This window comes from Heliangelus exortis, chromosome 1, assembly GCF_036169615.1.
Source record: "Heliangelus exortis chromosome 1, bHelExo1.hap1, whole genome shotgun sequence".
Taxonomy (NCBI): Eukaryota; Metazoa; Chordata; class Aves; order Apodiformes; family Trochilidae; genus Heliangelus; species Heliangelus exortis.
The window spans coordinates 21,948,832-21,965,585 of NC_092422.1; the positions used below are offsets into that span (position 1 = coordinate 21,948,832).

The following is a 16,754-nucleotide window of genomic DNA, read 5'->3' on the forward strand; positions in this document are numbered from 1 at the left end:
ACCCAAAATCAGAGGCACCATCCATGGCTGTTTGGAAAGTTCTGACATGTCATGCTGGGATGTTTAGAGAGTATGCTTTGTTCTCTAAAATATAGAAATGGGTTTGTAAGAAAACCAAAAAGGAAGGAAGTTTATAAGATTCCAGTACTGAAAAACAGCTTATTAAGGGATGGTGCCTGGAAACAAAGGTGAAGAGCAGGAATAAAATACTGCTCAGGTTGTTCTTCATTCCTGCTGATGCCTGTAGGCTGAGCCTGCAGGACACAGGCTGCATTTTGACTTGCACAGCAGTGTTGCCTGTGTCCGTGTTGTCTGAGTGTGTGCACCAGCAGTAGCAATGCAGATTTCAAATTGTCTCACAGGATGGGATATTTTTAGCATGCATATGGGAGGTCTGGGCAAACAAAATATGTTCCTGGCTGTCTGATGCTTCCAGAAACTCTGGAGCTAGGGAGAACCTCAGAGGTGAATGGCCGAGTCCTGAGAGGACATGACAGTTCAACAGCTCCAAAGCAAAGTCAAAGGAAGGATAATAGTACTTTGAATCTTGAAGGCGTAATTCCAGTATTAACTAATTAATCCTCTGCAAAATGCCTAGTAGTTAGCTATCGTTTGTTATTTACAGATAAACCACTTACAACTATTTAATCACTCTTACTAATCCACTGAGCAAGCTGAGGATGAGAGATGGGTGATACGATAATCTATGATGTATCTATCAAAGTATTTTAATTTTATTCTATTAAATTCTATTTAATAGACTTCTATTAAAGAACTTGATGTAATTGTACCCAAATGGTGTGAGATCCTTTATCTGAACTACAGACGTGCTTTATTTTTTATGTTCCTATCCTTCCATTCTGACAGTTTTCAGTGTAAACATGTTCCCTATGCATTATTTACTGGTCTACTGCTTCTGCTGGTTTTGCTTTTCATCACTAGATGGCAACATCTTCACAGCCAGTTGCAAATACAAGACAAAACGGTGCAGTAAAACTAGTGAGACATAAACTGAGGGATTTCCTTTGCTTTATTTAGAGCTTATCACGTTAAATTAGGTTTGCTTAATGAAATCTCACTTTGTGCAGTGCTTTCTCTCACTGTGTGCTTTTAATTTGGAACTAGCATGATGTTTATTTTTCATTGTTAAATCATGGGATGTATAGTTAAGTTCATTTAGGTAACACTTTTTATTTTAACTTTATCAGAGTATCATTAGTAAAAATTGTGTACAAGCGACGTTGTTAATGTTTGGCTTTTTTTTTTTCTTTTTTCTTTCTTTTTTTTTTTTTTTTTTTTTTTATGCAAGCTGTAACCAGAAAAGCATAAAAACCCTTGAGAGTATTTGAATATAGGAAAAGTTCATAAGTGCAACAAATGCTATGTTGAAGAAAATAAACTCACACTCTTCTGCTTATGGTTTCTGCAGCTAGAATCTGTGTGTGAGCACTTGGAAAGACATTACAGCTGCAAAATTTGAATCTGCAGTTTAAAATTGTTTTTTTTAATGTTCTCATCCCTTAGAGACCTTCAGCTACTCTTTGCGTTTAACCTCAGATTCTGAAGGGTACAGATTGCAAAATCCAAATAAGTCCTCTCGTACCAAGCTAAAATGAGCCCTGAAAGATTGTGCAAGGCCTGTGCTAAATTCATATCACCATGTGCTTTTTTAAGGATTCCTGCAAGCAGCGCTCAGAACGCAGAGGACTCAACTGCCTGTATGACCTATAAATAGTAGTCGCTAAAAATTTAAGCAAAATGGGTACCTGTGCTACTAAATAATAAGAATCTAAATAAAGAACCTGATGTACAAAAGTAGTTACCCTAAGTATTGTGTGTAGACAGTCAAGAGAAATAGGCTATTTTGGAAAATAATTGTGCTCTGGACTGGAACTCTTGGGAACTCTTTGAGTCATGCAGAAGGCACTCACCTCCCAGCATAGGCATCTAAGCTGGATGCCTGAAGAAAGATGTTGTGAATACCTCCAGTGGTATGTACTTTATTGTTATTCGTTTTCTTTTACTGAGTGAAAGTTTTGGAAGCCTATTTTTCAGATGTTTTGCAATGAAAATAGCTGTTCAGGCAGAGTTATGCTCACAAGGCTTCTGACTGTGCTGACAAGCAGTCTCTCCCTGCCTGTTTTTTTCCAAAGATGGGGTATGGAACGTCTGCAGACCTTGTTCAGCCAGAGAAGGGTATCAGCCAGATACCCAGGGCTCCTGGATATGTCCTACCTATGATCTCAGAAAGCAGATGAGAGAACAGAAGGTGCTCCGCATGTCACCAGTGTGGGGTTTGAGTTGCACACAAATGTTTATAATTGAAACAATGCTTCTGTTATTATGGTAATCAGCAGCTGCTTCATCATGATAGACCTATGAAAAGCATTACATTATGGATCTGTACTTTCTTACTGTGAAAAAAATTTACATTGTCATTAATTTTTCGTAAATTCCCATTTAGTAATACTGTAAAAAGTAGCCAAGTGTATTTGTAAATTGGTAAGACTGTTATATCCATTATCAGAAGGCTCACTTACACTGGCAGATTTTGTATGCTTCTGCCTGTGTAACTTTTTCAGCCTGGAATGTGTAATTAAATTCTAAACATCATAAAGTCAACATGAAGTAAAGTGGAAGCTGTGTAACTTCAAAACTACTTAGTATTGTCAGCCACCCTAAAATAAGTTTGGAGCACAAACTTAGTATGCTGCTGTTTGTGGCATTTCAGTATATACATGCTTTAGGAATGTTTCCAAAATGTGAGCAAACTCATGATATTATCTGGAGGTCCTATTTGAGTAAATTTAGTATATCAGATATTTAAATGAAGTTTAGCAATTAGAAGTTATTTTTTTAAAATATTTTTATTTAATGATTGAAATTAGTTAAAATTTTACTTCACTATACTTTTAATTTTAAAGAATCTCTTAGGGCAAAATTCAGAAGCATTTGTATTGTGGGTGGTACTTTCTAAAGCAGAACTGGTAATGGAGCATCAACCCTGAAGTAAGTTTTAATGATAGTATTGAATACTGTGCCATGAACACCTGTATTAAAGTACTGGGGCAGTTTTTCCTCTTGTAGCTTACTAGATTGTTCTGTGCATTGAAAGCAGTTCCTTAGTCTGTACTTCTCCTTTGTACAACTGAGATCAGGAAACATAATTTAAAAGTTGTCTTCTATATGAACTCTTTCATATGATCCCAAAGATACACAATGTAATGGTGATAGCATTTTATTTAATATGCTTTGTCTTAAGATATCCTTTCAGTTGTTCAGTATTTAAGTACAACAGTGCATTGTCAGTGGAGGTACTCAATAAGTAGTTGTGTTCTTCAGAAGAAATACTAAAAGGTGAAAGCAGTGAGATTCTGCATTGTACATTAATGTTATGCAATGTTAAAAAACTACTGTACATGAGATGGATTTAATTTAGCTTCAAATCAGTCAGGAGAAAGTCAGTAAAAAAGCTTCTAGGGGATCTGCCATTCCTAGACTGAAGGCTGAATGTAGCTAAAGCCTTTTTATTATTAATCCACAGGGGAGTGCAAGTGGGAATTGGGTGATCCTTTTAACATCCCAAGTGCAGCCTCTAGTTACAGTGAGAGATGCAGACATCCTTGTGATAGCCCATTTATTTCTTCACCAAAAGATCACAAAGCCACAAAGAGATTGTGCTAGTTAGACTTGATGACTGGCAAAAACCAAGGACAAGTGACAGGAACATTACTGGATCTTTTTTTTTTTTTTGGGGGGGGGTCTAAGCAAGGATAGGCCTCCAGTTTTGAGAAGACAAACTGAGAAATGGAAGGAACTGCTTAGTGACAGAAATCAGGCACTTGACTATGGAGAGAGTCTTAAATTGCTTTAACTCATAAGTGCCAAAACAAATCAACTAACAAAACCTTGATCTTTTCATTCTATCTGGGAGGAAAACGTGAGACCCTTGGGAGCATCCCATGGAGTCTGAGCAGTGATCCATATCACCTGTCCCGACAACAGCAGCAGAAGCAGCTGCTTGGGCAGAGCACACACATGCACAGTAGCCACTTTCTGCAGCCCATCCATCTCATACACCCCACAGCATGAATTGCTGTGTTAGGGGTGCTGAAGGGAAGTGCTTTCCTGCCTGGTCCTGCTGACATCATTTATAGACCTAAATTTGTGTTTATTAGCTGCATTTTGAATGCTGTCTACCTTGATGATCTCCAGTAGCAACTTTGTAAAGAAAGACTTTTGTTTTGATCTCCCAATTTCATTGACTGCTCCATCATTCTTATGGAAAAGGACTGTGGACTTACTGGAAGTGTCCCCATTGCATTGTTGGTGCAGACAGTTGTGGCCTGGAAGTTAGAAGGTGTCCATTTAAAGTGAGCACTATCAGATCAGGAATTAAAATCAAATGGTTAAACATCATTGGTCCTTCACAATTTTGAAACAAGAACATTGGTTTTAAAGGATTCAGATGGAAAGAGTAAGTTATGACCACTGACTAAGTGAATGGCTTGCCTTTATTTTCCATAAGGATGGGACCTTGTGGAGGAACAAAGGTAGAAGGAATAATACAGACAAAACAAAAAATCAGTTATAAGGTGGGAAAAACCTCAAAGATCTTCAAATTCGTGTTACAAAACCCGAATAACTTAGAATCATGGAAAATAATAATCAAATTCATTGGGTTGGATGTGACCTTTAAAGGTCATCTAGGTCAACACCCCCCTATAGTGAGCAGGGATATTTTTATCTAGATCAAATTGCTCAGAGCCCCATCAAGCCTGAACTTGAATGTCTTCAGGGATAGGTCCTCCACCACCTCTCTGGGCATCCTGTTCCAGTGTTTCATCACCACCCTTAGAGTAAAGAATTTCTTCCTATTGAGAGCTTCTGCCTTGTAAATATAAAGCGTGTAATCCATGGTAGGAAGTCATCAGTCCTAGTTCTTGGGTCTTGCCAAGTTTGGTATTAAATTTGGTATAAATTTACTTGTAAAAGCTTGGAGTGTGCTGGTTCAAAAGGGACAGGACAATGAGGAGACATTGTTGAGGGGAGGAATAGTGAGGGGAGTATCAGAAAGAGGGGGTGTCTGGGTGATACCAATAGTCAAATATTTAACAGTATAAGAAGGAAGAGATGATCAGATGTCTTTGATAGCTGGTGAGATCAAACCTGAGATATTCAGAACATTTCTCATAGTCTATGTTCACAAAATGGTGTAAACTGGTTTGCACTGAACTTCGGTTAGGAATTGAAAGAAGGTTTATAAAGTGAGTTTATGTGACTCCACTAGTGAGGAGAGGAAACCTTATCTCTAGATGAGGTATGTTTACAGAAGACATTTAGCATATTTGCAGTGAGAACCACAGGAGTTTGGTCTCAATGACCCTTGTGTTCCTCAGTTTCCAGTCCAAACATCAAATATTCTGCATACTGAAACTAAAAATAATGTGTAAATGTAATTGCTGACAAAGGTTTTAGAGGAATTGGCTGCAGACAAGCTCTATTTTGGCTCAGATACTCTTAATTATGAGATGCTGCAGGAAATTTATTCCACTAAGCGAGAAAAGAAGTACTGTTTTTCTCAGGAAATAATATCTGAGATGAAAACAGAAATATTTGGGAAACTGATTCTTCTTATTTTTCTTCATTACCATTAAAATATGCATAGTGATGTGCTGTGAAAATCAAACCTTAGAAATATGGAAATTGTAACTAGTAATCAAGTATTTTGTAGAAAATACAGAGAGACTAACAAGCAGTGAATTGCTTCTTATGCCTCATTTTCTTGTGTTAACTCCTTATGTAAATTCACCTCCTTTAAAAACAAAACCAAAAACATTACTCAAGATAAAAAAGACATCAAACTGAGAAATTCCTGTTTCTCTTTTGGAGGTGAATACCAAGCAGTGAGTCTCTCTGGTTTATTTGCCATTATGAATTAAGCTGTCTCTCATCTTGGTTGGGGGGGAGGGGGTGGGGAGGAAGGAGAAAAAGTGAAGAAAAAAAAAACCACAACACATTTTGCTGTGGCGGTGAAAGAAAAGCAGAAGCAGCCAGTCTGAGTGCCATGTTTTAAGGGCTCTGGAAGTGCTTGTCTTGTGCAACTGGGCTGAGGGGGAGCCGTTCTGTTGTTTGTTTTGTTGGTTTTTTTTTTTCCCCACGTCACTGCAATCAGATCTATGGGTGCAGCTCCGCTTTACCGCAGCGCGATGCAGCTGGGAACGGCTCAGCGCGATCCGCTTGGAAACCGGCGGAAGGAGAGCAGCTGAGCAGAGCTCAGGATATTCAGGATATTCAGTGGAGGGTGGGTTTTGGTTTTGGTTTTAATTTGGTTAGGTGTTTTGGTTTGGGTTTTGTTTTTTTTTTTTTTTTTTTTTTTTTTACTGGAGCTAAGCAGTGCGTGTGAAATTCCTGCAGCTGCAGAAGAGGCGGTTTCAGTGGGGCTTCAAGTTGGTACCGGGTTTGGAAGAGGAGGAGGTGCATATGCTCGGGCTGTCAGCTTCCGATGGAATAATAAAAAAAAAAAAAAAAAAAAGCTTCAGACTGGCAGACTGCGCGTTATTAACAGCACGGCTCAGGCAGCCTTGGGGAAGATACTGTAACTGTGCCTAAGGAACAAGTGCTGTGGTACTGCTTATGCCTGAACAGACCGGGAGAAATTTGCCCGGCTGGGGAATGGAATAAATGAAAATACATACTGAGAGAGTGAGGGAATAAAATCCCCGCTGCAGATAGAATTAAGTACCAGCCCCGGAGGAAGAGCAAAGGACAAAAATCCCATGGTGTGTTTTTGTTGCTGAGCACCTTTTTTTATTTTTTTTTTTTTTTTTTAAATGAGCTTACCTACCATGAACGGAAGAAGTGGATCTGCGGAGACTTCATTTCCTCCTCTGACCCCTCGTTTACATCACTGACTGGTGACAGTCACATCTACATACATAGTACCTGCCACTTCAGCTGCTCAGAATTATAGAAGCCTCTTTGTATGCAGCAGACATGGCTAGCCAGCAGGATTCAGGCTTCTTTGAAATCAGTATCAAATATTTACTGAAATCCTGGAGCAATAGTGAGTAGCAGAAGAGTCATCTTTTCATATTATGCGTTGCTTGGTAAATAGCTAGGATAACCTAGAGGGTAAAAATTTTGTATTTCTGTATGTTTGTGTTATATAAACTAAGTAATGTTATGCTTTTGTCAGCTCTAAAAATCGGGATGTCAGAGATTTAAATAGGTTTCATTAACTGCAGAGGCTGTAATGAGATTACACTCGATTTTGCTTGATTGAATTCTGAAGTTAGGCTGCTTTCTGGCTCTCTCTGTAATAGTACATTGCAGGGAGTGCATTCCAGACAGCGTTTCCTGCCTACATGTTTATTTGATTTGTTCAAGCTTTCTCTAAATATTTTTGAAAATGCTGTTTAATCACAAGGGTGTGGCAATGCTCAGAAGTTGTTTTTTATTAATTGTGCACCGAGGACCGAAAAAATATAGTCATTATACTTCAGGTCTGAAAGGCATTATTTAATGTGATGAACAGCAAAATAGTTGCTTATAGCCGCAGTTCCCACCCTCTTTGCTTAATTTCAGAATCTTATGCAATATTTCCATCCAGAAAGAATCCATCTGTTTACCTCATCCAGGCTGGGTTTTGCAGAATGTAAACAAATGGCATTTTACTCTTGCTATTTCCAGTATAGCTGTCCTTCATTTCCACCGGTGTTTAAATCAATCACTCTGGTTTTTTTAGCAATATTATGTAATAAAGATTTCCGAATAAAATCTAGTGCTTGAAAATATATTCAGATTAGGAAAGGCCAAGTGATAACACTGACAGAAACTGGCTTTCTAATTTAAAATACACAAACAGTATATTCCTTTTTTATAGAAACTTGTATAGAATCAGTGTGAGATCTCTATAATTAACTGTTTTTAAAGATAGAACAGGATGTCTCTGGAAAAATCCAACTTGGCTACATATACAGTAAGGTTCTGACTATCCCACTCTTCAGAATTTAATAACTTCTGCATAAAAAACAACTATTTTCAATTCCATGGTATAAGAAAATTGCAAAATCTGCATAACAAGGCGTGTATCTGAATACCTGCACAGAAATAAAAATAACCCTGTATTAGATTTGTGACATTCCAGACTTGTCTTCATTAAATTATATCCATAGAAACTGTTTTTCCAGGTCATTTGAAAGCGCAGTAACACTGTACTGCTTGTTTGAATCTGTTTTTCTACCACAAGTGTGAAGTCACCAGGGAATAATAATAACCTAAACAGCATTGCTTATCTGCCCTCCTTCTAAAATATGTAGGCATATTCATTCAAATCACTGATCCCACAAGGACTGGAAGAGAATTTTATAACTGAGTTACTTCTGTGGACTTACGTTCATCACATCCTGAGATCATGTGTGTATTGTGGTAACACATATTTTATAACAATCCAGTCACAGTTTATGAAAGAAGAAAAACAAGTCACTTCATGGTGCAGAAATCAAATTAGGTCTGGCATGATTTTTGCAGTAGTTTACAGTAACTTTAAGACTAAGTAAATCTAGCACTTAGGAATATAAAAGTGACTGTATTATCAAATTAAATATAACATATTAATATTTGTTTCATTTTTTTCTCTACATGGAAGTATATTGAAAGTATTTCAAAACAGCAAATCTGAAATTAGTCATCCTTAAATGAAATTTGGTTTAAATTGAAATACTATATGAATAATTGGTATTTCTGACATTCTTTTAGCTGATAAACATGCTTTCTACTGTATTTGAAAAAACAGTAAGAGGAAATACAATAAATCAATCTAGGTTGACTTCAGCTTGTTGCCAGTTAGATTATTTTTTGGCTCTTGGTCTGGAAGGCTGTGTTCATAAATCTGTACATATCCTTTCTAGCTGAAAAACAAACAATTTGATAAGCTGACAGTAGGGAGTTCAAAAGACCTGGGGTTTCTTCAGCTCTGCTATGTGATGGGTGGAGCAGAGGAAAACACTTCCCTTGCTTGAGAAACTGCTGGGAAGCCTGGACATGCATGCACAGGAACATGTTTTTCAGAGGGTGGGTGCTGTGTCTGCATACCCAGGAGCAGAAGTAAGCTGGAAATTATGCCATAGCATTTACCTCATAGAAAGAGGTCTAACATACTGCTTTAAAAGAAAAATAAGTTTGTGCCCTACAGGATAGATTTTGCTCAAATGCTAGTAGTGTAGAGGTGCTGTCCATAAATGTTTCTCTAAAGTAGCATGTTAAAACAGTAGCTGTAAACAGCATTTATCCTTCTTGGTCTTTATGGTCCCACCAAGCCCAGTCCTTTCTACCAGTTAGTAGTTTGGCTTATACAGCTCAATAATATTTTCTATTAGATTGTAAACCACACCCATCGCCCATATCATTCCATGAAATATACTCACTTTTTCTACCTGGCATGACAATTTTCTCTGATTTTGCTGTCTGAGGTGTTTAACAAGCCAGCACTCTTAACATGCTGGGCAGGATTTCATTTCAGTGTTACATAGCACTTGCAGAGGTGTTCACCTGGCATGCAGCTTGAATTTTCATGGTCATCAGCCAGCTGTGCCTGCCCATGCTGGGGGGTAAGTTCCCTTCCAGTGCAAACCATTTTCTGATTTTAAGGAGGCAGGTCATGCTTGACCACCCTTCATCTCCCTTTCTGACCAGGTGACCCACCTAGTGGACAAGGGAAAGGCTGTGGACATTGGCTCCCTGAGTTTTAGTAAAGCCTTTGACACCATCTCCCACAGCTATTTTGTTGTGTGTATACAGGCTGAGTGATTAATCTGTGATACCTGATGTTGCAGTTTATCAAATGACCAGCAGTTTTGTTTTTTCCAGTGTAGTTAGTTACTATTCAGAAAGATCAGGGAAAGAACTAACAATTCTTGTGATTTTCTCTATACATATAAAATACCAGTGAAGAAGCTGTAGGCTTATATATATATATGTATGTATATATAAAAGAACATTTACAAGAGAAGATACATTATACAGGTTACCTTAGGCATGTAAAGCATACAAAAAGTGTCCATGGTTTAATAAAGGAGCACATCAGCTGAAATACTACTTAACATTCCTTTAGTATTTTCAGTCACTTTTGATGCACTCATTTCATTAATAGTTTAAACCCTCTGTTGACCTTGTGAACAGTAGGAAGCAGTCTCCACACTTGCAGAATTCCAATTGCATGTGCTTTATTTTCTGTATTCATTCCTGAGTTTCTAAGCAATTGGTTAAGCACTCTGACACTTGCTGTAGTTGGTAGCCCTAGGGACTGGATTTTTGTGGGTGTTGAACCCACGAAGGGCAGGTGTGGCATTGCAGTAGCTGTGCCTGGGAGATCCAGTCCCCCAGCCTCTTGTCCCTGTCCCCATGTTCCTACCCTTTCTCTCCCACCCTAACTCCCCACAGAGTTAATATCCTGCCAGTTAAACTTTCTAAAATGGTGTAGATGCTCAGTCAGCAAAAGGAAGGGAACATGAGTACACAGCTATGATCAGGAGACACTTTTGGCTGATTCATGCTCTTAGACTGGTGGAGCTATAGGGTAAATCATATTTATTTTCTTAGTAGTAGCTTCTGTACCCTGCTTCCAAATATGAGAGCTAGTTCCTTCTCCAGGACAATCCAGCTTTTGCGTCCCTCTCCTCTGCTTCAACAGCATCAAGCAGTAAAGTTGCAGTTTCTATTGTGGTCTCTTTGATAAATTTGTCCTGCAGAATAATTTCACAGAGGTATGAAGCTGAATTATTTGTGAGTTGGTGATTTTTCATCCACTGTGGTTACCTAGAGCAGATTTGAATCAATTGTCCATAGAAAGAAAATCCCTTTTCCTTAAATACACTCTCTTCTGAATCATCCAATCATTTGTCTATTGCTTCAGCTAAAAAGAATACTAAGTGTGGTACTCAAACTTCAAGGCAGCTCTTTCAGCCACATACTGTAAATTCTTACACTGTTTATATTTTTTAAGAATGTAAGTGGAAAGATGTTCAGTAGTATGACAAAGTGGGGCAAGACATCTGCCAGCCAGCCCATCAGCCTGCTAAGAGCCTGCAATGATGAGTGACAGAGGAGGGAGATTGTGACCCATACATAGCTCAATGAGGTGGCAGTGAACTGGGGTAGAGAGCAAAGGGTGCAGAGCAAGTAGGACAAGAAGGACCTCAGGAACTGTTAAACATGATGGAGAGTCAGCCACCCATAGTCTATGTATACAAATGCATGCACACCAGAAAACAAGCAGAAGGTCAAGTGCTATGTGCAGTCACAAGACTGTAGCATCACTGGAGTAGCAGGCTTGGTGTTACCAGCTCACACAGCCGGAGGGCTATGATGTATGGACACAAACTCTTCATGAAGGACCTGCAGGAAAATTGAGGAGAGGTTGCCATCATTGTGAAGGAGCTCCTCATGTGTTTAGAGTTCTTCTATGGTGGGTGACAGTGTGCTTGAGAGTTTGTAGGTCAAGAACAGAAGAAAGGACTTGAAGTAGTACATGACAGTGGGCATCTGTTACAGGCCACTTAGTCAAGGTGAGGCAGCAGACAAAGCAATCTTTAAACAGCTTGACAAAGTTGATGATTTGCTGATGTTGGTTCACATGGGGTACTTGAACATCCTGATGTCTTCTGGATGTGCAACATAGTATGGTGCAAGCAGTGAAGATTTCTCAAAGGTAGGGGGAATAACTTCTTGATCAAGATGGACCAAACAGGGGTAGAGCAGCTGTATTTGCTATCCACTGACAAGGAAGAACTGTCTGGAGCTCAGGAGACAGAGAAGACTGAGGAAAGAGGGTTGCAGAATATGGACCCTGGACATTAGGAGAGCAGATTTCCGTTTTTTAAATTTCAGAAACTCTTAGATCTGCTCCTCATAAGGGGCAGCTCCAAAAGGGAGAGGACCTCAGGAAAGCTGGCAGGTCTTTCAAGACAGCATCTCCCGTACCCAAAGAGGAAAGCTGGGGAGACAGTTATTACAGGGGCATGGAGTTACAGGACAAGGAGTAATGGCTTTAGATTAGAAGAGAGGAGATATAGGTTAGACATTACAAAGAAATTATTTACTGTGAGGGTGATGAGACACTGGCATAGGTTGTCCAGGGAAGCTGTGGGTGCCCACTCCCTGGAAGTGTTCAAGGCCAGGCTGGATGGGGCCTTGAGCAACCTGATCTACTAAGAGGTGTCCCTGCCCATGCTGAAGGGTTGGAACTAGACGATCTTTAAGGTCTCTTCCAACCCAAAACTGTCCTATGTTTATATGATCTTCCAAGTGGGACACCCCAATACTCAAGGAAAGAAGCAAACATATGAGGAGATCAGCTTGGCTTAGCAGGGACCTCATGGCTGAGCTCCAGTGCACAAAAGACATTTATAAACATTGCCTGGGCATGCAGGGATGTTGTTGTTTGGAAATCCAAAGCTCAGCTGGAGATGGGAGTTACAAGGGATATCAAGAACAACAAGAATAGTTTCTCTTGCTTCATTAGTGGTAAAAGGAACAAGGAAAATGTGAAGCTGTCACTGAATGGGGCAGGGTGTTTAGTGAGAGTGGACAGAGTGCTGCCTTTGCCTTAGGCTTTTCCAGCAAGGTCTCTCCAGCCTCTGTCTGCCAGGTGCTGGAGTGCCCCTTGATATGGCACATCTGGTAAGGGGGAAAGGTTGAGCTTGTGCAAATCTAGAATTTGGGAGCACTTGATCACAGAATTATCAGAGTTGGAAGGGACCTCTAGAGATCATCTAGTCCAGCTCTCCCACTGAAGCAGCATCCTAGAGAGCACATTACACAGAACCACATCCAGGTGGGGTTTGAATATCACCAGGGAAGGGGACTCCACAACCTCCCTGCGAAGCCTGCTCCAATGCCTTGTCACTGGACAAGGATATAATAATATATATAAAATAATAAAGAGGATTTTTCTTATGTTTAAATGAAACTTCTGTGTTCCAGCTTGTGCCCATTGATGGCTCTCTTCCTCACAGAACTACTGATAAGCATGGAAATTCCCTATAGATTTGTGATGCTGAATGTATTTAAAATTATAGTTGTATTCAAAATGGAGGAATAGCAAAGGTTTTCTATTCTCATTGTACAGCAGAGCTTGCTGAAACAAGTGGCTGAATGAAAACAGACCTGAGAAACACTGGCTTCCTAGTTTGCTCTCATCCAAGTAGCAGTGATTCCACTGTGTTGTCCAACTCTGCTTCCTTTTCTGCTAGAAATACAGAGACACCACTACCAGTATTGATGTTTGTACAGAAATACCAAAGGCAGTGGTGTAACTGGGATTACAGAGCTATGTGAGAGATTCAGCTCTGCCACATCCCAGAAAGGAGATTTTGGGGTGCTTTTTAGGCCACTGGTTTAAAGAGGCATCTGAGTATTGTTTTGTAAATAGTGTGGAATCACTGTAGTGACACATACCACGTGTCTTCAGGGGAATGTGTTGCTGATAAAGAGCTTAATTAGGTGGTTGGAGCCTTAGCAGAGAATTTTCACACACTAAAAACCCAAAAAGCATTTGAGAGGCATGCTATATAATCTTTATATAACCCTAATCTTTATCTGGAATACTTACTGTGCTTTCAGAAATTTGCTGTCATCAAATGTAGCACTGCTGAATACAAGTAGAGAGGCTGCTGTGGTTCCCCCCAGTCAGTGGGTGGTTCAGAAACCATGATTTGTGTACGGTTGAAATGTGAAGATGGTAAATAGACTGATCAAGAGAATATAGCAGGTCTTGATTATTGTTGTTCTGGATTTTATTTAAAATTGTGAAGTTGCAGATGGTTCTGGTTTTATTTTGAAAGACTTGATTCTGAAAGACTCATTTATGGTCCCTTAAATTCTTAAGTACCGAGTAGTACCTGCTCCCACATAGAAGTCTGCCAAAGGTATTGTTTTGCAGAAATTCTCCTATAATTATGTGATCATTATACTAACATTTTTTTGTAATCTCTAGCTATTTAGCTCTCCTCTGCCTCTGTAACCTTGAATAGTCAAAACTTGTATGTGGAGCAAATTAAACTTCAAAGGATTTCTGTTTACCCATCCGCTTGTTTTGATATTGATTTCCTTAAAAACTTTTGTTGAACAGACCATACACAATTATATTTCTTACTGCATTTCTGGTTGCTATTTATGAACATCTATAAATATCTGGATCTTTTTGCCTCTGCAGTCAGAAGGTTATCTGTATTTTTGAGAAATTTGTGGCGTAGATTTCTGCATATAATCCCAGTAATGTATTGTTGTATATTTTCAGAACCAGGTCTGTTCTCTGCGTATTACAGAGAAAGCTCATGTCAAAAGCAGTGTAAGCTACCCAACACCAAGTTTTGCAATTTGTAACTGGAATTTTTTTTAGTCTGCTTTCCAGTGGAAGCAAAGTCTGGTCAGTGTGCTTGACTTTCTTGAACATGTTGAGCAAAACCAGAACAATTCAGAGAAGGGTACAGTTATTAAAGATACCTACATTTCTTCAGAATTCTGCTAGAATTTATAAAATGAGGCTGTTAGGTAGTGAAGAGGGAAGTCTACCTGATGAAAAATGGCAGTATGAGCATCCTCTCATAAGAAGAACAAAGATTTTTTCCTAAGAAAATCACTGCTGCCTATGTAAAGAGCCTGTGAGACAAACTTCTCTCACACCATAGAGGGGATTGCACACAGAATTCCTAGTGTCATTTATTTTGAATACATTCACAAGGTACAAACTGACATTCACCTTGCTTGCAATGGTCTATATTGTTCTAATATTCATACAGTGCTTCCCATCTGGAAGCTTTACAGACTTAAATTATTTCAGTGTTATTACATGACTATGAAAGATGGAAGTATTATTATTTTATTGCTATTACTAGGCAAATTGAAACAGATAATTTAACTGGGAAACACAAGATTGCACATGAAACATCTGCTAGAGCTAGAAATGAAACCCTGTCTTTTATTCCTTTACTGGAAGAACCTTTCTTCCTTTGCATTCTCAGGAGCCAAATGACACATAGTGCATCATGACTCAACTAGTTATTATTTGTAATGAAATTTTTAACTGGCACTAAGTTGTAATTTTAAAATGGAAATGTCCTTGGATTGGTTTACATTCCTCAAGTTGCGTATTTGTTGCTACTGATGCCTTAAATGAGGATAAAATTACTTAGCTATAATTCTTTTTCTTTGAAGGAAGATGTTTGAAACAAATAACCTCACCACACCCTTTATCTGTGTGCTATCTGAACCAAAGTTAGGTGGTTAATTTGATTTTTGTTTGATTTTTTTGTCATGGTCAGGAAAATGTGGCAGAGCAGTACATGTATTCTTTACTATTGTGAGTGCTTGGTCAAGAGCAAGTCTTAAGGAATCAAAAATTGGAAAGCACTGCCTTTGAAACACAGAAGTCATTAGGGTTTGTAGTAAATTAGCAAACTATCAGCTTGCCCATAGTGAATTTTTGTCATTTATGTCATAAAATAGGAGATGGAAATATTTTTGAAGGGAAAATATAATTACAAATTCTGATTTTTTTTCTCATTTGTCTGTTGTATATTCAAGACGTAAGGGACAGGGCAGGTAGAAGGGTTGTTACAGAGAGCTGCAGACTTCATTCATTTCAGTTACTATTTCATTGAACTTTTAAAACTAAATTGTCAATATAGACAGGTTGGAATTTTATAAAAAGATTTTTAAGAAATATAATATTTGTTAACAATTATGTGTTTATAGTGCTATACCTGCTTTTTTATGTAAAAACTCTCTTTACTGTTGCCAATGGGTTTTTCTGAACTCAACAGTTCAGGCTAAAGCACTTCTAAACTTAATGTCCCTGGAGGTGAATTTGGGAATTTTCTACAGAAATGGTTCTGCCTTCTGTAAGAATGAGAAAATACAAAACCACTGTTGTTTGTTCATGTTAAAAATTCTCTTGAAGAGGATCTTGGGGGCAGGTGGGGGATAGAAACTGTATGGTCAACTGCCCAAAGAAAGTGAGAGCAGAGGGGAGAGCAAATTTGGGTTAAAAACCCAGCAAAGAGCCACTGGAAATGAAGGGAGAAGTGGCAGGGGAGTCTTTGTAGACAAGCATGGGTAATAGATAATAATAGATAATAATTTATACTTTCCAGACAGTTGGACTAGAAATAAAGAGTGGCTGGTAGGGTACAGAGACAAGGGTGGGACTGCAAAAGGGGTCATTGAAGGAACAGGGATGGGAGGAGAGATGGGACTGGGGTGAGGGGGCTGGATGAGATGGGCTGGGAAAGGGGGACTGGGGCCTGGGAAAGGGGAAAGGGCCTGAGAGTCCTGGAGTGGAATGGGGAGCCTGAAGTGGGGAAGCCACAGCCTTGAGGAGACACCAGCTTGTAGAGATGGAGTAAGAAGAGAGCAGCTTGGAGATGGGGGAGGTGAGAGACAGAGAAATCACCTCCCAACTGGAGAACACAGTGCAGGAGTCCCAGTTCTGTCCTACATCCTTGCTTTATAGCAAATCCCTCCAGCAAAGGGTATGCTTTGCTTTGCCTAAGTGCTTGGGTTAGGTGGCAGAAAGTGTTAAATCTTACTGGGTGAGGAGAACAGCAGGTGGTTCATGTGTACTGTCAGGGTAACTGGGTCAGCAGTTGGTTCCTTTGGCATCAGATTAATGATGTCCACTATAGTACCTCACTTTGCACTTTCACTTCTGAAAGCCTGTGCCCAATAAGGTGATGTAACACACAGTGGAAAGC

The 16,754-nt window shown here is 39.2% G+C and overlaps 1 protein-coding gene across 10 annotated transcripts in view; it reads left to right on the forward strand.

Moving 5' to 3' along the window:
- Positions 1-16,754, forward strand: part of FRY (FRY microtubule binding protein) — a 229,897-nt gene that overhangs the window by 62,490 nt on the left and 150,653 nt on the right. For 3 of the 10 annotated variants that reach the window (XM_071736910.1, XM_071736917.1, XM_071736930.1), the window contains exon 1: positions 6,171-7,066. The exons of 6 other annotated variants lie outside the window; for them this stretch is intronic. In XM_071736910.1, coding sequence (XP_071593011.1) covers positions 6,997-7,066 — 70 coding nt within the window. In that variant the 5' untranslated portion in view covers positions 6,171-6,996. Of the gene's footprint in view, positions 1-1,694; positions 1,992-6,170; positions 7,067-16,754 lie in introns of those variants that run through there. One more of the 10 variants, XM_071736937.1, reaches the window with a different exon arrangement.